The sequence below is a fragment of the Nicotiana sylvestris genome, chromosome 8, assembly GCF_000393655.2.
Source record: "Nicotiana sylvestris chromosome 8, ASM39365v2, whole genome shotgun sequence".
NCBI classification, from domain to species: domain Eukaryota; kingdom Viridiplantae; phylum Streptophyta; class Magnoliopsida; order Solanales; family Solanaceae; genus Nicotiana; species Nicotiana sylvestris.
The window spans coordinates 5,724,826-5,743,959 of NC_091064.1; the positions used below are offsets into that span (position 1 = coordinate 5,724,826).

At 34.7% G+C, this 19,134-nt stretch overlaps 3 protein-coding genes across 3 annotated transcripts; 2 read left to right on the forward strand and 1 right to left on the reverse strand.

The window, feature by feature from the left end:
* Positions 1-1,810: 1,810 nt before the first annotated feature.
* LOC104238313 (indole-3-acetic acid-amido synthetase GH3.6-like) lies at positions 1,811-4,030 on the forward strand. Its single transcript, XM_009792638.2, has 3 exons — positions 1,811-2,133; positions 2,278-3,206; positions 3,314-4,030. The coding sequence occupies exons 1-3, from the start codon at positions 1,811-1,813 to the stop codon at positions 3,898-3,900; spliced, it is 1,839 nt and encodes a 612-aa protein (XP_009790940.2). The 3' UTR covers positions 3,901-4,030.
* Positions 4,031-4,565: 535 nt separating this feature from the next.
* Positions 4,566-7,501, reverse strand: LOC104238314 (gluconokinase). The gene is made up of 5 exons (XM_009792639.2): positions 7,364-7,501; positions 5,758-5,875; positions 5,616-5,658; positions 5,159-5,238; positions 4,566-5,056 (listed from the first exon to the last, which is right to left on the reverse strand). Exons 2-5 carry the CDS (start codon positions 5,822-5,824, stop codon positions 4,653-4,655), a joined length of 594 nt encoding a protein of 197 aa, XP_009790941.1. The 5' UTR covers positions 5,825-5,875; positions 7,364-7,501; the 3' UTR covers positions 4,566-4,652.
* A 3,476-nt stretch (positions 7,502-10,977) lies between these two features.
* On the forward strand, positions 10,978-13,709 carry LOC104238312 (uncharacterized). Its single transcript, XM_009792637.2, has 2 exons — positions 10,978-11,450; positions 13,457-13,709. The coding sequence occupies exons 1-2, from the start codon at positions 11,018-11,020 to the stop codon at positions 13,522-13,524; spliced, it is 501 nt and encodes a 166-aa protein (XP_009790939.1). The 5' UTR covers positions 10,978-11,017; the 3' UTR covers positions 13,525-13,709.
* Positions 13,710-19,134: the final 5,425 nt, after the last annotated feature.

Sequence of the window (19,134 nt, forward strand, 5' to 3'; positions counted from 1 at the left end):
AAAAAATAGCTTAGTAATTTTATGTAGAAATGGCGTGGGATAGCCACTTTTTAACACGGTATTTAGTTTTTATCCAGTATTTTTAATGCTAGGCAAAAATAGTCATTACTCTATTAAAATTAATACGAAAAAACGTTTTTACCCTTTCTTCATGAATGTTGTGTAAATATTAAGGACATGGTATCCTTAACATTTACACTGCACACATGAAGTTAAGGACGTCATGTCCTTAATATTTACACTGCACATATAAAGTTAAGGACATGATGTCCTAAAGTTTAACAACGGAAAGTGCAAATACAGGACACTTTGTCCTTAATTTTTTGCTGTTGTATTCATGAAGTTAAGGACACTATGTCCTTAATATTTAACACATCACTCATAAAGTTAAGGACACTATGTTCTTAACATTTACACTGCACACATGAAGTTAAGGACATACTGCACACATGAAGTTAAGGACACGAGGTCCTAAAGTTTAATAATAGAAGGTGCAAATACAAGTTAAGGACATTATGTCCTTAATATTTATACTGCACACATGAAGTTAAGGACATGATGTCCTGAACATTTACACTGCACATATGAAGTTAAGGACATGATGTCCTAAAGTTTAACAACGGAAGGTGCAAATACAGGACACTTTGTCTTTAATATTTACACAGCACTCATGAAGTTAAGAACAACATGTCCTTAATATTTACACAACACCTATGACTAGCACAGGGATATTCCGGGCGAGTAAAAATTTATTAAGCATTGGCTAAAGAGTAAATACATTTTAAACATCGGCTAAAGAGTAAGGACATCTCTAATTAGTGGCTAACTGTGCACTTCCCCCTAATTTTATGTGATACTTAGGCAAAATAAGGACGGTTTTCGCTTATTCTCAAATAATTTCTAAATTTTAAATAGTGTTATACAGTAAGACAAAGTTAATTCTGGAAAATATGTTCCATGCAAACCCATAATTACAGTACCTTATTAGTTAAAAAAAAAATATTATTAACTCAGGACTAGAATTTTTGTCACTACATAGAAAAATCACAGTTTAACATAGTAATTATCGTCGGAAATAAATCAAGTATTGTAGCTCAAAAATCCAGACTAGATCTGGATCCGAAGTAACAGCACAATGTCAACAAGAATTACTTACCTTATACACAATAATATAAATATCACCACTTGCATCTAAATCAGTGCACATAAGTCACAATTATAAAAAAAGCAAATTATATGTGCCATTAAAGTTGAGTGTTTTGAAGGTCAGTGGCACATGTTTTCAACTATCAAAGACAAACTGACGAAAGGACGCACGTGATACATTTACAAGTAAATACTGAATTCAGTTGAACCCATAGTCAATAGACTCCATCTGTCTCAGCTTTAACTCGCCCAAAACGTCCTCTTTATAAAGAAAGCTCTACCTTAGTTGTGATATATTTACAAATAACTACTGAGTTCAGCTGAACCCATAGTCAATAGATTCCATCCGTCTCAGCTTTGACTTGCCCAAAATGTCCTCTTTATAAAGAAAACTCTACCTTAGTTGTGATATATTTACAAATAACTACTGAGTTCCGTTGAACCCATAGTCAATAGATTCCATCCGTCTCAGCTTTGACTTGCCCAAAACGTCCTCTTTATAAGGAAAATTCTACCTTGGTCTACCCCCAAACACACCTAATACACAATTTATTCACCTTATAACAAATCTTGACTCATCCTTCCCACAGTCTCTGTGTGGACTCACTGATACACACAACCTAAGGTGAAACAGTTGCAGGTCTCTGCTAATATGGAAAGAACTATGTCTGAGGCACCAAACAGCCCAAAGAAAGCCACTGATTGTAGTATCGCAGAGGACAACAAGAAGGCTCTTCAGTTCATTGAGGAGGTCACAACCAATGTTGACGAGGTCCAAAAGAGAGTTCTTGCTGAAATCCTCTCGAGGAATGCTAATGTTGAGTACTTGCAGCGTCATAATTTCAATGGTCAAACTGATAGAGAGACATTTAAGAAAGTCATACCTGTCATTACCTACGAAGATATTCAGCCTGATATCAACCGTATAGCAAATGGTGATAAATCTCCAATCTTCAGCTCTCAACCCATCTCTGAATTCTTGACAAGGTTTGTACTTTTTTTCTTCCCCGTCTCAAATAGTGTACTAATATAAAGTACACAATTCACATTCTGTCTCTCATTAAGCTTTTCTTTTCTTGCATGTCAATCCTTTGTCTTTCATTTTTGCTAAAAGACAATTTTGTTGGGCAGTTCTGGGACGTCTGGAGGGGAGAGAAAACTGATGCCAACAATTCAGGAAGAGCTCGGGAGGAGATTACAGCTTCACGGCTTGATGATGTCTGTGATAAGTCAATCTGTTCCAGATTTGGAAAAGGGCAAAGGAATGTATTTCTTGTCCATAAAGTCTGAAGCCAAGACTCCAGGAGGATTACCAGCTCGCCCTGTTTTAACAAGTATTTACAAGAGTCCTTATTTCAGCAACAGGCGTCTTAGCCCCTACGCAAACTACACTAGTCCAGCTGAAACCATTCTCTGCCCAGACACTTACCAAAGCATGTATTCCCAAATGCTTTGTGGCCTCTGCCAAAACAAAGAAGTCCTCCGGCTCGGCTCGTACTTTGCATCTGGCTTCATCCGTGCCATTCGGTTCCTAGAAAAGCACTGGTCTCTACTTTGCAACGATATCCGAATGGGAACCATTAACCCCCAAATTACAGATCTGTCAGTCAGAGAGGCAGTGATGAAAATCCTCAAAACTGACCCAGAGTTGGCTGATTTCATCGAGGCTGAATGCAGTAAAGATTCATGGAAAGGGATCATCACTAGGTTGTGGCCTAATACCAAGTATGTGGATGTTATTGTAACCGGAAGCATGTCACAGTATATACCAACCCTTGATTATTACAGCAACGGCCTCCCTCTTGTCTCTACCATGTATGCTTCCTCAGAATGCCCCTTTGGAATCAACTTGAACCCCTTTTGTAAGTCCAGTGAAGTCTCTTACACCCTCATTCCCACCATGGGCTATTTTGAGTTCTCACAAATTCACAGAAGCAATGACGTCCCCAATTCTATCTCCATGTCCGAGTCGCCTAATGAGAAAGAACAGCAACAATTGGTCGATTTGGTTGATGTCAAGATTGGCCAGGAGTACGAGCTTGTTGTTACCACATATTCTGGTATTTTCAAGTGCCAAATAAGATGCTCTTGAATCATTTATTTTTTCCATTTGTCTGACCGACATGTCTGCTAATGCTTAACTTTGCTTGAATTTGTGCCATTTCAGGACTCTATAGATACAGGGTGGGTGATGTGCTTCGGGTTGCTGGATACAAGAACAACACACCTCAGTTCACTTTTGTTTGCCGGGAAAATGTAATCTTGAGCATTGATTCGGACAAGACTGATGAAGTTGAGCTACAAAATGCAGTGGAAAATGCAGTGCGCAATCTGATGCCATTTGATGCACATGTAACCGAGTACACCAGCTATGCTGATACTGCAAACATTCCCGGCCACTATGTCCTATTCTGGGAGCTCAGTATAAATATCTCTACCCCAATTCCTCCTTCAGTCGTTGAAGATTGTTGCCTCACTATTGAAGAATCTTTAGACAGCGTCTACCGCCAGGGGCGTGCATCTGACAAATCCATCGGGCCTCTGGAAATCAGGATAGTGGAAATTGGGACTTTCGACAAGCTCATGGACTACTGTGTTAGCTTAGGCGCTTCCATAGACCAATACAAGACACCTCGGTGCGTGAGATTTGCACCCCTTGTTGAGCTATTGAATTCGAGGGTCGTGTCCAGCCACTTCAGTCAAACATGTCCAAATTGGGTTCCTGGCCACAGGCAATGGAACAACATGAATTGAATGGCTAGCTTCAATTCCTTCTACTGGTAGCTTCATTCCCAATGCAGAAAAGAACAACTATTTTTGTGGATTATTTTAGCAAAATAATAAAATCAAGTCTCTTGAAGAGGCGTGCTGGTTCCTATCGATACATGTTCTTTATTTACAGATTCTGTATAAAGTAGATTGATCTACTAATTCTGCCATGTGGTCCTGTGGAATAAAAGGGAGAGGTAGATAACAGACTGTTGACCAACTGAAAAGAATTTACTCCATTAGCAAAAATTATTTCAAATGAGTACAAATGGGAAATAAACTAGTAAATGTACTATGAATTTATATTCATGGACACTCTATTAAGACCTTTCATATGGCAAGCTGAAAACAAAAATACACTTCACTTAATCGGCTTTAGCAAAACTAGAGATTCATAAGCTCTTCAACTGTAGGACGATAAATTAAAAAAGAAAAAAAGAAAAAAAAAAAGAAATCAAGCAAAAGAGACAAGTCGTAAAGCCTTTCTTAGCTTTTTCCTTATCCATGGAATAAATAATAACAGAACTCAAGTGTCGTCATCTCTTTGCTTTTGCTATAGTCACAACTCTATTAGAAGGGGAAGATCGTTACTTCATTTCATCTAATTTGCTTATCTTCGTTCAGAAGTATGACTTGGTGGCTATCACAAATGCATAAACAAAATACGTATTACTGCTATAAGGATTCTGTTTACCACAATTTTTTTTTAAAAAATAATTCATATTTAATTGGGTCTATCAGATGACAAATGTTTGTACAATTTTCACTATGTTGTCAGGATCCAATGTAGCATCAATCTTAAATACCCCTTCTGCTTCATCAATCTGAAGCAAATCCAGTTGGGTCTGCAAGAGCTTTGCAGGCATGAAATGCTTACCCTCAGCTGCTCTCTTTTCCAGCCGAGCGGCAAGCACTTCAGCCCCAACATCCAGCAACACGAATTTAACAACACTTGCATAAGAACCTGGTTCATAATTTGGGTCCGCAGATCTAAGGATTTCCCTGTACCGCTTTTGCAGAGCTGAGCAAGCCAGAATCGGCACTTCGTTGTCAGCTAAGCCTCTTCTCAGCACATCTCGTAGTGTTTCAAGCCATGGAACGCGATCTTCATCGGCAAGAGGGATCCCATTCCGCATCTTCTCTGTTTGGTCATGTAAATCATCATTCAATGCACCCTTGGGAATATGTTCTTATATTGATCAGCTTATGATTAGATTTATGAACACATGATCATAATCCTTACCTTTGTTAGACTCAGAGTGATAATCATCGGCATCAAGAAAGCGGCCATTAACAGCTCTTCCAAGCATCTGACCAATTGTCCTGACCAGCATGCATAAGAATTAGTTAAAAGCAAAACTGAAAACATGAATAATTGGAACTTCAAAGTTAAATCGTTCCACTGTCTATCAAATTGGAATAACATATTTAAATAAGTTTCAAGTTCTTTGAGAAAAGGTTCCCTAGGAAGGGTAAACCATTGAGTATCATGTTATACATAAAGCTGATCCAAGTCATATTTCCTTTTAATTATACTAAGAGGTATTCTGCTTCTACATTCTGAAGTTCTTTGTTAAGGTCTAGCTTGAATCCCCACACAGTTTAAAATCAATGACCTCCACAGCTCTTTTGGTTAACTGAGGGTCATGCAACAACAGGAAGCAGCAAGAAACTAACTTAGAAGGTACTTAAAACCTTACGATTTTCCAGCTCCGCTAACACCCATAAGCACAATAGCTTTTCCTGTGAGATAAGACATTACACGCAAGAAGAAAACTATTCATCACACCATCCATAACAAATGAAAAAGGAAAGAAGAACCAGATGGAAAGTGAATACAACCTTTGTAGTCAGATGTCATTTTAGGAAAACCTATTATACAATTGCAAGTGCTTGATGTCGAAAGCATTAGATGATTAACCCCTTCAGATATTGCAAGGTTCTAGGCATCAGCCTGATCCTAAAACACGGTAAATGCCAGCGGTATAACAAGAATTAAGACACAGTTAATATCTATAGCTTATGTATAGACACAGTTAATGACAATATCAAGTGGCAAGTCAAAATCACAACTCAGCTCTCTAGAATATTTTGAGTCTGATCTTTCCAGGAAACAAAAGGAGAATAAAAGCAGCATGTTTTCAAGCCAACAAGTCGAGATAGTAGAAATAATTCGAAAAAAGATAGAAACCCTTTTCCACACTAAGGATTTCATGATTGTACTCCTCCTCTGTAAGTTACAAAAGCCTTGTTGATGAAGGTTGGAACAAGATAACTTATGCAACAAATGTTTGTCTTAGTTTGAATCACGGATAGTAGTTGGCCAATCAATTCCCAGAAGGGAAGCCTTGACGCAATGGTAAAAGTTGCGGCCATATGACTAGAAGGTCATGTATGCAAGCCGCGGAAACAGCCTCTTGTAGAAACGCAAAGCAAGGCTACCCAATGTGGTATGCCCCTTGTCCGGACCCACGAATAGCCGGAGCTTAATGCACCGGGCTGCCAGAGACGGAACAAAGGGGGTGGAATGGGGTTCATCATCGAAATATTATACTGTATTTACAAGGTCAAAATTAATTTTGATGTATATAAAGGATGTTGAATCCCTACACAAACCAAGAGCTATTTGTGCATTTATTTCTTTATACTTTGCTAGTCTAATATTGTGTTTTTCTAATTGATAAGCCAAATACAAACCTACACTTCAAAAGTACTTTCAGAAAAAGCACATTTTAGAAGCTTAGCTAAACATGCTATAAGATCCTGGCTCCGCCAAGGCTACCCAATGTGGTATGCCCCTTCTCCGGACCCCACGTATAGCCGGAGCTTAATGCACCGGGCTGCCAGGGACGGAACAAAGGGGGTGGAATGGGGTTCATCATCGAAATATTACACTGTATTTACAAGGTCAAAATTAATTTTTATGTATATAAAGGATGTTGAATCCCCTTGACACAAACCAAGAGCTATTTGTGCGTTTATTTCTTTATACTTTGCTCGTCTAATATTGTGTTTTTCCAATTGATAAGCCAAATACAAACCTACACTTCAAAAGTACTTTCAGAAAAAGCACATTTTAGAAGCTTAGCTAAACATGCTATAAGACCGCTCTGCCATTGCAGGATCCCCCCCCCCCCCCAAAAATCAATTCCTAGTGCCATGCTAATAATAATTTAATTTTATGACCTGGGGCGGTTCAAAGCTTCCAGACTTTGCCAAAATTGCACTGTTTCAACTTGAATGATAAATATAATTATGAATATTCCAACTTTTAACAATCGATTAATAATAGACATGTTAACTGTAAGATTCACAAACTAATAATACAAAATGGATTTGATGCTTTGTTTATGCAGGAGAGTTAACAAAAAGAAGTGAAAATGAAAGGTTCAAAATTTGTTTTAGCAATACAGAAAAGAGAGTAATCAAGTGAAAGGGATGAGCTTACCAACTGGATTTTGCCGGAGAAAGGAACGGACGGCGATTTGGTTCGCCGGAGAAAGAGAAGGAAAGAAGCAAGATCGCGTCTTTCGCCGTCAAGGAAAGCCGAATTAGCGACTCTATTTCTAGTTCAAATAATCGCAGCTGTATGCGGCTTAGGAATTGCATTTCCTGAATGCGACTTATAAACCATCTGCGATAATATTACACTAAACACCCCCTATATTTGACTCAATTTCAAATATCATTCATTGTCTTTTAAATTAAACACTTATACATCCTATATTATAAAAAATTTAGGCTTACACTCCCCATGAATTATATCTCATTATCTCTAACTAAGTATCTTAAAACATGATGATTAAAAGATAAATTAAATTTAATGTAAAAATTCTTTGTGTAGTTCAACATTTAGATTCTAATCAGGTAGGAGCATAACCTCTTTTTCTGTATCAAATTTAATCCAAAAATGGCTTTAATTTGAAAATGGTTTGCTCTAGGTAACTGATAACCTATAGCAAACCAAATTCAAATTAGATTAGAAGTTCCTTTGAGGCTACCCAACTTATTACTTTTGGCTTGTTTTAAGTCATTTATAACTTATTTTAAGCACTTTTAACTTTGTCAAATACAAAAAAAATTAAAAAAAAAATTTAAAATTTGATTTGACCAGCTTAAAAGCCAATCCAAACAAATATAGTTACTCTTAGTTGTTTTCACTTTCGCAAAATAACATTAGTGTTGACTATTTGTAATGCTCCATGATACTAATAATAAGATATTTATGTTTCTTGAACTTTGTAATAATGCACCAACATAAAGCATTATATTAGGGGTACAAAGGAAACCGACAAACCGCATCAATTCGATAATCCGAGTCAAATCGGGAAAAAAAGCCCGACTATGGTTTGGTTTGATTTGGTTTGGTGTTGGGAAAAACCCCCCGACCATAATTGGTTTGGTTTGGTTTTAACTAAAGAAAGTCAAACCGAAACCAAACCAATCCGACATTGCATATATAGAAATTTTAGATATATTTAATATACAAATATACTTATTGTGATGTAATTTATAAATATTTCTTAAACTTTTTCATAATTTTATCTTCTAAGGTATTATTTCAAGGTTGGATTTAGAACTTTTGAATGTTCCATTAAGTTTTATAGCCATTAATATTAGTAACTTAAATAATGCTAACAAAAGCCAAAACCAAAATCAAATCAATACTAATGCTAAAAAAAGACATTCAATTCAATACTACGAATGACAATGTATTGAATATTTATTTTTTATTTTGCAATAATTTAGATAAAAATGCATAACCTATTTTTATTTTTCTTTAGCGTTTAGTCATGTAATTAATACTCTCTTATTAGTCTACTTATTTTAGCATGACTTAGTACTTTTAGATTATGTTTATTTTTATTATGGCTTTCTAATTAGCAATATTTATATTACATAATTTTATTGTCTTTATTGTTGAATATTTTAGGATAATGCCATGGCACATCTCAAATTTTGTATTATTTTCTTGGAAAATACCTTATATAGTTGTATCTTACTAGAATTAAATAAATATTTTGAGAACAAGTTATATGTTTTGTGCTACGAAGATTTTAACGGAAAAAACCTGGAAAAAAAACTCGAATAACCCGAAAACCCGAGAAAAATCGAGATTGAAAACCCCGAGTTTTATTGGTTTGGTTTGGTTTGGTCTTTATATTTAATAACCCGACACGATTGATTTAGTTGATAATTGCAAAATTCGAACCAACCCTACCTATGTACACCCTTAGATGTGATAATACAAAATAATGCAATTCATATGTCTCACTTTATATGACAATGAATAATCGATCTTGAAATTTAAAATATTAATAGCGATAGTAAAAAATAAGTACTACCGTAATATCTAACAACAACAAATCCACTTTAATTTCACATTATATATATATATATATATATATATCACGCAAAAGAAGATATATTAGTAGTATAAAATAAAAAATACACAATTTAAAAAGTGTATCATGTAAAAGAAAGAAATATTAGTCCCTCCGTTTGAATTTATGTGAACCTATTTCCTTTTTAGTCCGTGCTAAAAAGAATGATCTCTTTTCTTATTTAGAAACAATTTACCTTTACACAATGATTTATAACCACACAAAATATATGTGTCTTATTTTACACCACAAGATCAAAAGTTTTCTCTTTTTTCTTAAACTTCGTGCTCAGTCAAATTGGTTCGTATAAATTGGAATGAAGGGAGCAGTAAAGACAGACAAATGAAGTCAAATCAATCATATGCCCTTTGTCCCCAACGACTAAATGCAAACTTACTAAAAAATTCCTCTTCGCCTCTCTTGTTTAAACAGACTTTCTTCCTTTCCTTTGGTAACCAATTCAGGAACGGAGCTATAATATTAGCTATGAGTTTGTACAATACAATATTTTTTACTTATTTATAGTCGGACATTCATTAAACATATGTAGATAATTAATTACGAATCTTATAATTAAAATGAATTATGAATTTGATGTCAAATTCAAAACTCATAAATTTTACGCTTCTACTAGAGTTACTCAATACTTATACCGAATAAAAATAATAGATAACCAAAACTAATCAAGGTGCGTATAATTTAAGACTGACACTAGGGGTGTTCATAAGAACCCGAAAAACCGAACCAAATCGAAAATTGAACTAAACCACCAAAAAATTGATATTTTTAGGTTTGGTTTGGTTTTGGTTTTGAATTATAAAAACTGATCAAATTTAGTTTGGTTTTAGTTTTAATCAAAACTAAACCGAAAAAATCCAAACCAAACCGATTATAAAAGTAGCTACTTAAATTTATTATTATACCTATATACATGTATATTTTTATATAAAGTTTCTACAATTTTATGGTACGTATTAGTCATTTGTATTTTTAGTCTAGTTCTTTGCTATTATAATAATCTAATTATTTGTCTTTACATTCTAGTTTGATTGGTAGTTTTCTTTTACTAAGTACAAGAATTTACTTCATGTTAAAAGTAATCAATCTTTAACTGAGTACTTAAATTATTCATCACCATTTGATTCAATTATCATCAATATATCTTGAAAGTAATAGATTTCTCAAAGAGCAATTGATTTGATAGTGTTACGTTGAAAATGTAGTCGCCGGAATATGCGTTTGGTAGTGTATGTCTCATATTTAAGAAAAAATTCGATAAATAATCGAAAAAAATCGAAAAACCAATATAAACCGAATCGATAAAAAACTGATTCAATTGGTTTGGTTTGGTTCCAATATCTGAAAAATCGACTTACTTGATTTGATTTTTTTTTTTAGGGAAAAACCGACTCAAACTGAACCATGAACACCTCTAACTGACACCACCACCACCACCACCACCAACAACAACAATATGCCTAGTGTAATTCTACACATAGGATTTGAGGAGGGTGAAGTGCAAGCAGAAATTATCCCTATCTTGTGCGAGGTAGATAAATTATTTTCTATAGACTCTCCCCTCGAAAAGTGTTTTCAAAACCGGTTTGAAAAAAGAAAAAAAAAATAGTAAAAAAAAAAAAAAAGTCTTTCTATATCCCAAAACTCCCTTCTCATTTCCTTAAAAACCAAAAATTTCTTTCTCATAATTTCCTTCATTCATGGCTTTCCTTCAATATTATCAGTTTCCATTTCTTTTACTCTTCTTCTTTTTCTTCTCTTTTCCACTTTCTCAACCCATGTCCATTCATGATCTCCTCAAATCCAAAGGCTTACCAGCTGGTCTTCTCCCAAAAGAAGTAAAATCTTACAATTTTTCATCAAATGGCCTTCTTGAAGTTTTCTTAAATGGCCCTTGTTTGACAAAATTTGATACTATGGCCTTTTATGAAAGTTATGTTAAAGCTAATTTAACTTATGGTTGTCTTACTGGAGTTCATGGACTTTCACAAGAAGAGCTTTTTGTGTGGCTACCAGTTAAAGGAATTAGTGTTGATGATCCAAATTCTGGTCTTATAATTCTTGATATTGGTTTGGCTCATAAACAACTTTCTCTTTCACTTTTTGAAGATCCACCTCATTGTAAACCACATGGTAATTCTTGACTCATCTTTTTGCTCTATTTTTCTTTTTGGCTACTTTCAATATTATATGAAAAATAAGCATTTGATTATTGTTACAATTTGTTAAATTACATTAAGAGCCCGTTTGGACATACAAAATTTTTGCTTTTTTCCAAAAAAAAATAAAAAATTGAAAACAATGTTTGGTTATTCACTTGAAAATGCATTTTCATATTTGAAAAATTGGTTCTTACCAGGTTTTCAATTGACAATGGATTTTCACTAGTTTTTAATTTTATAAATTTATCATATACTTTTAAAATTTATAAAATGACCCCATCAATTATTAACCTACAACTACCCACTTGTTTCCCCTCAACTATCAGATGAAGCTACTGCAGCGGATAGTGAACTATTTTCTTGTGACGACTACCATGTTGCTAAACAATAGCATGTTTGATTGTTTATTTCAAGTAGTATAATTAAATTGGGACGGTTTTGATATTCTTTACAAGTTATGGGGTATAAATTATATTTCATGGTTTTGCAAAAAAATACAGTCAAACATGTTGCAAAAATTATAACCAGACACAACTTCATCTTCAATTCAAATTTTAGTAAAATTCCAAATTTAAAAATTTATTTTGGAATTCATGGATAAACGCCTACTAAGTTAGATGCCGATGAAGCCTATAAACTATCAGTATTTTTGACATGATGAAAACTCATTAATCTTCAACAAATACTAAAATTTGAACACATAATTTCAAAAGTGCTAAGTGAAGATTAAATTTTGAAATGAACTAAACGGAAGTCCGGTGCACTAAGCTCCATCTATATATGTGCGAGGTTTAGAGAAGGGCCGTACCACGAGGGTCTATTATACGCATTGGGTGTGCATTCGACTTATCGATTCGATTTTGACCCTTATCGATAATTACTTATCGATTATCGATTTGTACATATGTTTATCATTATCGTTTCAATAAGGTGTTGATTTCGATTTATCGATTTTTGGGACCTATCGATTCGGTTATCGATTACACCAATAAAAAAATTTGCGGGATTCCACGGAAAGTATATTGCTATAAACACGCCTAACTAATATGGACAAAAAGAAGCCAAAATAAGACGTTATAACATAAAAATTGTGTCAACAAACACATGCAACAAAACTAAAATAAGGGATCAAATGTATGCCATCAACACTCCAACGGTATAAAAAAATAAAATACATCATCACGGCTAATTCTATTTTTCATTAATTTGAACTTCATTCCCTTGAGCTTTAAATATGATCATTCCTTAAATGTGGCAGATGAAATAATAGGGTTAGGGACTTAGGGTAAAGGAAAGGGTATTATAGAATAAGGGGAAAAAAATTTAGTATATCTTATCGGTTTATCGATAAACCGATAACCGAAGAGGACAAAATCGAAATCGAAATCGATAACTCGATAAGAAAAATTTTGAAATCGTTAAATCGATAACAAATAATCGATTCGATTTATCGATAAACCGATTCGAATGCACACCCCTAATTACGCAATACTACCTTGCATTTATGCAAGAGACTTTTTTTAAGGCTCGAACCCGTAACCTCCTGGTCACATGACAATAACTTTACGGTTACGCCAAGGGCATCAACTTTACCGGTTACGACAAGACTTCTCTCCTAAATTTTGGAGTGAACTATGTTGATATTATATAATTTATTTATTTTCACATTATTAGTGTATACAAGTTAAACTTGTTATTTATTAGTTCTCTTTGTACATGATTTTTAAAACTTTTTGATTCTTGAAATTCCTTTTTATCAGTCTTTTTTCTTCTGTTCTGTATTGGACAAAATATACTGGTTCTCAATTGATTTATTCTCATGTGAACTTGGATTCATTCTCGTGAACAAAATATCACTTGTTTCGAGGTAAAAAAGCGATACTTTCTTCTAGGGTTGGGAGTTTTTAGTTAAATTTGCTAGTCACTTTGTTATTGTTCATTTTTTGACTGAATATTACTGCATTGTTGAATGTACAGGGATTCTGAAAAAGAACACTGGGAAGACACAGAGATTTGAAGCACAGGATGGAAGAGATTCCCTTTAAATATTATCTTGTGATCGCTTATTAATAGATAACTTTAACTTTAATGATAATATATTACTTAGTATAATGTAGTAAATATTAGGATTATTTCATTGTAGGTTAAAAGTCTTTTATTTGGATTGAGGGATTTTGGGAATATGATCTCTTGCTTATTGGATAGAGATATGCTAATTAATCTTCTAACTTTTTATCTTTTGTTTTGATTGTTTGGGGGAAGGGAGTCTTGGATCAACGGTAAAATTGTTTTCTTGTGGCCTATAGGCACGGATTCGAGCCGTGCAGAAGCAGCCACGAGTGCATACATTAGGATAGAGCTGCCTACATCACATCCCTTTGAGTGCGGCCCTTCTCTAAATCCTGCATAAATATAAAATACTTTGTGCATCAGACTGCACGTTTTGATTGTTCGCGTTGATCTTGATAGATAGATTAGATAACACCAAAGCAAAGGATCTCCTACTATCATCCCAACTGGATCAACAATCTTAATATGCTTAATTTTCATCTCTATCTTTACTTGTAAAAGGCCATACTCTTTCAGGCAGTTATGCTATTAAAGCCCAAGTCGATTGTTCCTTATTAGGGATTACTATACCTAAGGCGTAACCACCCGCGAGCATGTAGGATGAGCGAAAATTCTTCACTCTTAATCAGAGGTTTTTGGTTCGGACTCTCAAATCTTTCAACAAGGAGCACTTCACCTGCTTTATAATAAATATTAGTAAGTATTGCAGCCGTAAAACGGAGTGCAGTTCACCATTACTTTGGCTTTTGAAGAAGTAGTTAAGTTTTGAAAGATGAACAACCCGCGTTACTTTATATTATAGTCGTAAAAAGCTTCTCAGAAGAATATTGAAGAAGGCACTCAAAAGGTCGACCACTGTACCAACGACTACACTGATATATACCAGGTCATGAGCTATAGCAAGGTTGGACCTATTCGGACAAATCTCGACTAGTCGAGTCAGTAAATTTCAGATCCAGATGAAAAAAAGGGGAAAGAAAAACCTAAATCGCTAAAAGTTATATCGCGTGAAAACACAATTATATAAAGAGTGTAAGTAACTAGCACTACTAGAAATTCGGCAAAAACCGACCAAGAAAAACCGACCAACTTTAGCCGGTCAAAAACCGGGGAAAAACCGAGCAAAGTTGGTCGGTTTTTTAAAATATTTTAATTTTTAATTTATTTTTTTACGAAACCGACCAACTTTGGCGCTAAAAATACAGGAAACTATTTTTGAGTTCAGCAAAAATGCGGGGCTCAAAAGTTGGTCGGCCGGTTTTCTTTGGCGCAAAAATGCGGGAAACTATTTTTGAGTCCCACGAAATTTAATTTTCAAGAAACTGACCAACTTTGGTCTGTTTTTGCAATTAAAATAAAATAAAAATTAATATTAAAAAAATCGACCAACTTTGGTCGGTAAATTCGGCCGGTCATTTTAAAAAACCGACCAACTTCGGTCGGTTATTTTCGTGCGAAAATACAATTAAAGAGTATAAATAAATTAAAAAAAAAAGGACAATCTTAAAACAAACTGCACCAATGGTCTAGTGGTAGAATAGTATCCTGTCATAGTACACACCCCGGTTCGATTCCCGGATGGTGAATTTTTTGATTACATAATTAAAATACCGACCAACTTTGGTCGGTTTTGTTTTGCAATATTCCGACTAACTTTGGTCGGTATATTAAAACAACCATCAAAATACCGTTCAAGCGTATTTGACAGCGTTTTTGTCGGTAATTGGTCATAACCGATCAAAGTTGGTCGATTTTTTTAGTTAGTATTTAAAGAACTTCTAATAGTGTAGTACAACTTGAGTATAATTGTTAAACAAATTTCATAGGATGCTTGTACTAACATGGGAAAGATGGACCCCTAAACGGATAGGAAAGTGGCATATGGGACTGTACGTACCTTGTTCATATGGTTGCTTTTATACAAGTACTTGATTACATTTATCTCTTATTGGACAGACTTATTATGTCGTGGACTCTCTCACCTTGTACTGTTTTTAGTCTACTAGATTGCAGTACCTGTGAACGAGGGGCACCCCAATTTTTAATCAAAATAAACATTGTGGTATGTGTTGTATGTACTCCCCCACTAAAAATTTTGAGTTCGAACTATGAGTATAAAATCACCTTTCTCGAACAAGTGGTCTCGTATTATAAGTACGAAATCGTCGTTCTCTAACAAGAGATCTCATGTTCGAGCTATAAGTATAAAATCATCTTGGTAGAGAGCGAATTATCCCTTAAAAGAGATTTTTCAGCACAAATCGGGTTCCAAAATAGATACCGAATACTAAGCGGGAAACAAAAAAAACAACTATAGCAACTATGCATGCGAATTTCGGATGCTTTAATTATTTGGTGGTGCCTTTTCATCAATGAAAGTGAAATTCAAGATTCATTTTTAATGGTCATTATCATCTGATTAAAACCAAAACCTACTTTTGTCCTACATTTGTGTCATATTCTAAGGATAACAACCAAAAAATTAGAACTGAAAAACGTGGAGAGAGGAAAAGAATAAGAAAGGGGGCCGTTATCTTGACTAGTAAAGAGTTTGGCTTAGTAGTTTAATGGCCACGCATTGTCGATTCTTTTAGCAGTAAATATTGAAACTACAATAGGGGATGAATTGTCGATTTTTCTTTTTGTATTTAAAACAGTTGACTAGTTTATCAATTAGTCGACTAAAAGTAAGAACATAATATAAGTAAAGTAAAAATAAAATACAAGAATTAAAAACACCAGGATTTTTATACTGGTTCGGATTCAATGTGAATCCTACGTCCAGTCCCCTTGGGTTGCAAGGGTGTTCTCTTTCAATATTTGAAGTTTCTCGATTACAAGAGCGTTGATGTAGCTTTACACCAACAGCTTAATCACCATGTCACATCTCGCTTCTTGATACAATGTCTCACCAGTGTATATCTTTTTTTTTTCTCTCGCTAATTACACAGTGGGTCTAAAAAAACTACAATGCTTGTTTGGAGTACAACAAAAAGAGTGACAATGGTTCGTTTAGAGTACGCCCGCTTCAAGATTGGTACATATGTATATATACTTCGTGAGGTCTTCATGACTCTTGATTGATGTGAATCTCGAGAGATTACAGACCCAGGGAGTTGATCCTTGAAAGAAATCGTTGAGTGATTCTTTTCAAGAATAAGGTGGAGCTTCCGTTGATTTGCCTTGACTTGTGGTCTGGATAGACTTTTCCTCCGCTAAGCAAATCTTTTTGTTATTTGAGAAATCAAAATTAGATCCCTTGATTCCGGGCTTTAACAGTCTTCCGTTGATGGAGGAATCTCCAGTGTATAGATTCGCGATCTTGTTTTTCTTTAATTTGGGATCTTCCTATAACATCCTCCGTCAATCTGCTATCAAATCCTTGATTAATTCTTCTTTCAGATTTTTCGTTGCTTCTTCCTTTTCCGTCTCTAATCTTTGATAGCTTTCCTTTGCTTTGCTTCTGGAGTTTTTCTTCAATCATTGTCGCTTCAATCATTATCCTTCCTTACTTTCTTTCGTTGACAGATCTTTTCCTTAATTCTTTTACGTCTTCCTTTCTCGATTTCTTCCATACTTGAATAATAGAGTTTCTTGAGTCCTTCGTTTTATTCCTCGTAATATGTTATTTTTCATCACTGAAACTTATATTTAACAATTGCCCTTTTTTGATGATGACAAAATAACATATAAAAGCAGTTTACTTCTATGTTATAGTTGGTGCTTGTTTTGTTGTAGTCGACTCCCCCACAAAAGGTGTTGTTGTTTGTGTTGCGTTTGTAACCTCATATGCTGCAGTCGACTCCCCCTCAACAAGTGTTACTATTTGACATGCACTATAATTAACCTTTTCTCCTCCTTTTTGGCATCAGCAACAAGGGGATATATACATGTATAAAATAAAGCAGACATAGGCAAGCAATTTAGGCAAATATAGGTAGTTATAGGCATGCAGAGTTCGCAAAAATAACAAAAAAAAAATCCAACGACTGGTTATCCAGTCCAAAACAGCAAAAAAATATTGTCTAAAATATCCACAACTAACAACGCAAGAAATAAGTGAAAGTGTTGCAAATCGCCTCCTTCAGACGATCAAAGCTGGCATTTGCTAAACCTGACACCCCATCAATCCAGTCATATACTTCTTTGAAGGCTTTGACTGTATTTTCTGTCAACTTAAGAATTTTGACCCTTATCTTCGAAACATCGGACCCTGTCTCTTTGGAGATGGCCATGAATGTCCCCAACAGTTAATTGAGTTGCAGCAAAAAGGTCCTTGTTGATGGCCAGCATATTGTCAATGGCAAACAATTTTTCTACAAGATCATGATCACTTATAGTATGATGGGAACCAGTGGCTTTGACCTTTGAATCAGATTGAACATTCTTGATTTCTCCCTCTTGTTTCTTTACCCAGGAACCCTTAACACGCACATACCCCATACTGGCAAAGGCTCTAGAGTTGTAAGATTTGGTGACAGAGACAAAAGGATATTCTGAGATAGAGATATTGCGGGCTTCCAAAAGAAGAGTGATAACCATACCATATGGTAGATTTGTGGTGTCATCAGCACTTTCAACCATAAAATTTATGGCCCATGCAGACAGTTTGACCTTAAGCTTGGTTACTAGATGTCGCACCTCCTTTTTACCGCGTCCGCGGGGCGCGTGGGGAGTTTTCTCCAATTAAAGGACAGTCGAAACGAAATTTAATTATTTTAGAGTCGCCACCTGGGAATTTTAAGGCGTCCCAAGTCACCAATTTTTAATCCCTGAATCGAGGAGAATATGACTTTGTTTATTATTCTGCGAACCAGAAATCCTGAGTAAGGAATTCTGTTAATCCGGAAGAAGGTGTTAGGCATTTCCGAATTCCGTGGTTCTAGCACGGTCGCTTAACTGTTTTTATTATTGGCTTAATTATCTTGATTTTTATTAAATACTTTTTGTTACGTGATTTTTCTACCGCTTTTACTTATTGTGATTAAGGACCCTTCTTTGAATCGAATTACGCATACGTATATTCGTGTTATAAATTAAAAAAATACGGAATTGTGTCACGCGTACGTGTACACAATAACTTTTGATAATATATTTATTAAGCAATCATTTTTCGAGATTGTGTTGAATCAAGAATATTTGTTTTTCTTAAATATTGAACCGCACATCGCAGGTTTTTATGAAATTAATTTAACGCCTTTGAAAAAATCCTTTTATTAAATATTCGCCCGAAATTGCGCGTACGCATAATCCGAATTTTGCTTTTAAAAATATAATCAAGGTACGCGAACGTATCCCTAATTGCGCAAAATATTTGTAATGATATTAGGGATTTTTTCACAAATTGTTTGTTGTATCTACACATTTTATATGAAAATACTGAGAAATTCATATTCAAGGGATGTCTTTAAATTCTTTTAAAAGAAATTCACAATTTTTTAAATATTGCCCGTTGACTATAATTTCCGAGTATTAATTATGTTCATCCCAAGACTATTCAAATTCTCAGCGAAAGGATAAAAATTTGATTTTTAGCAAATACAACATATATATGTATGCCAAAGAATAAATTGTATATGAAACTA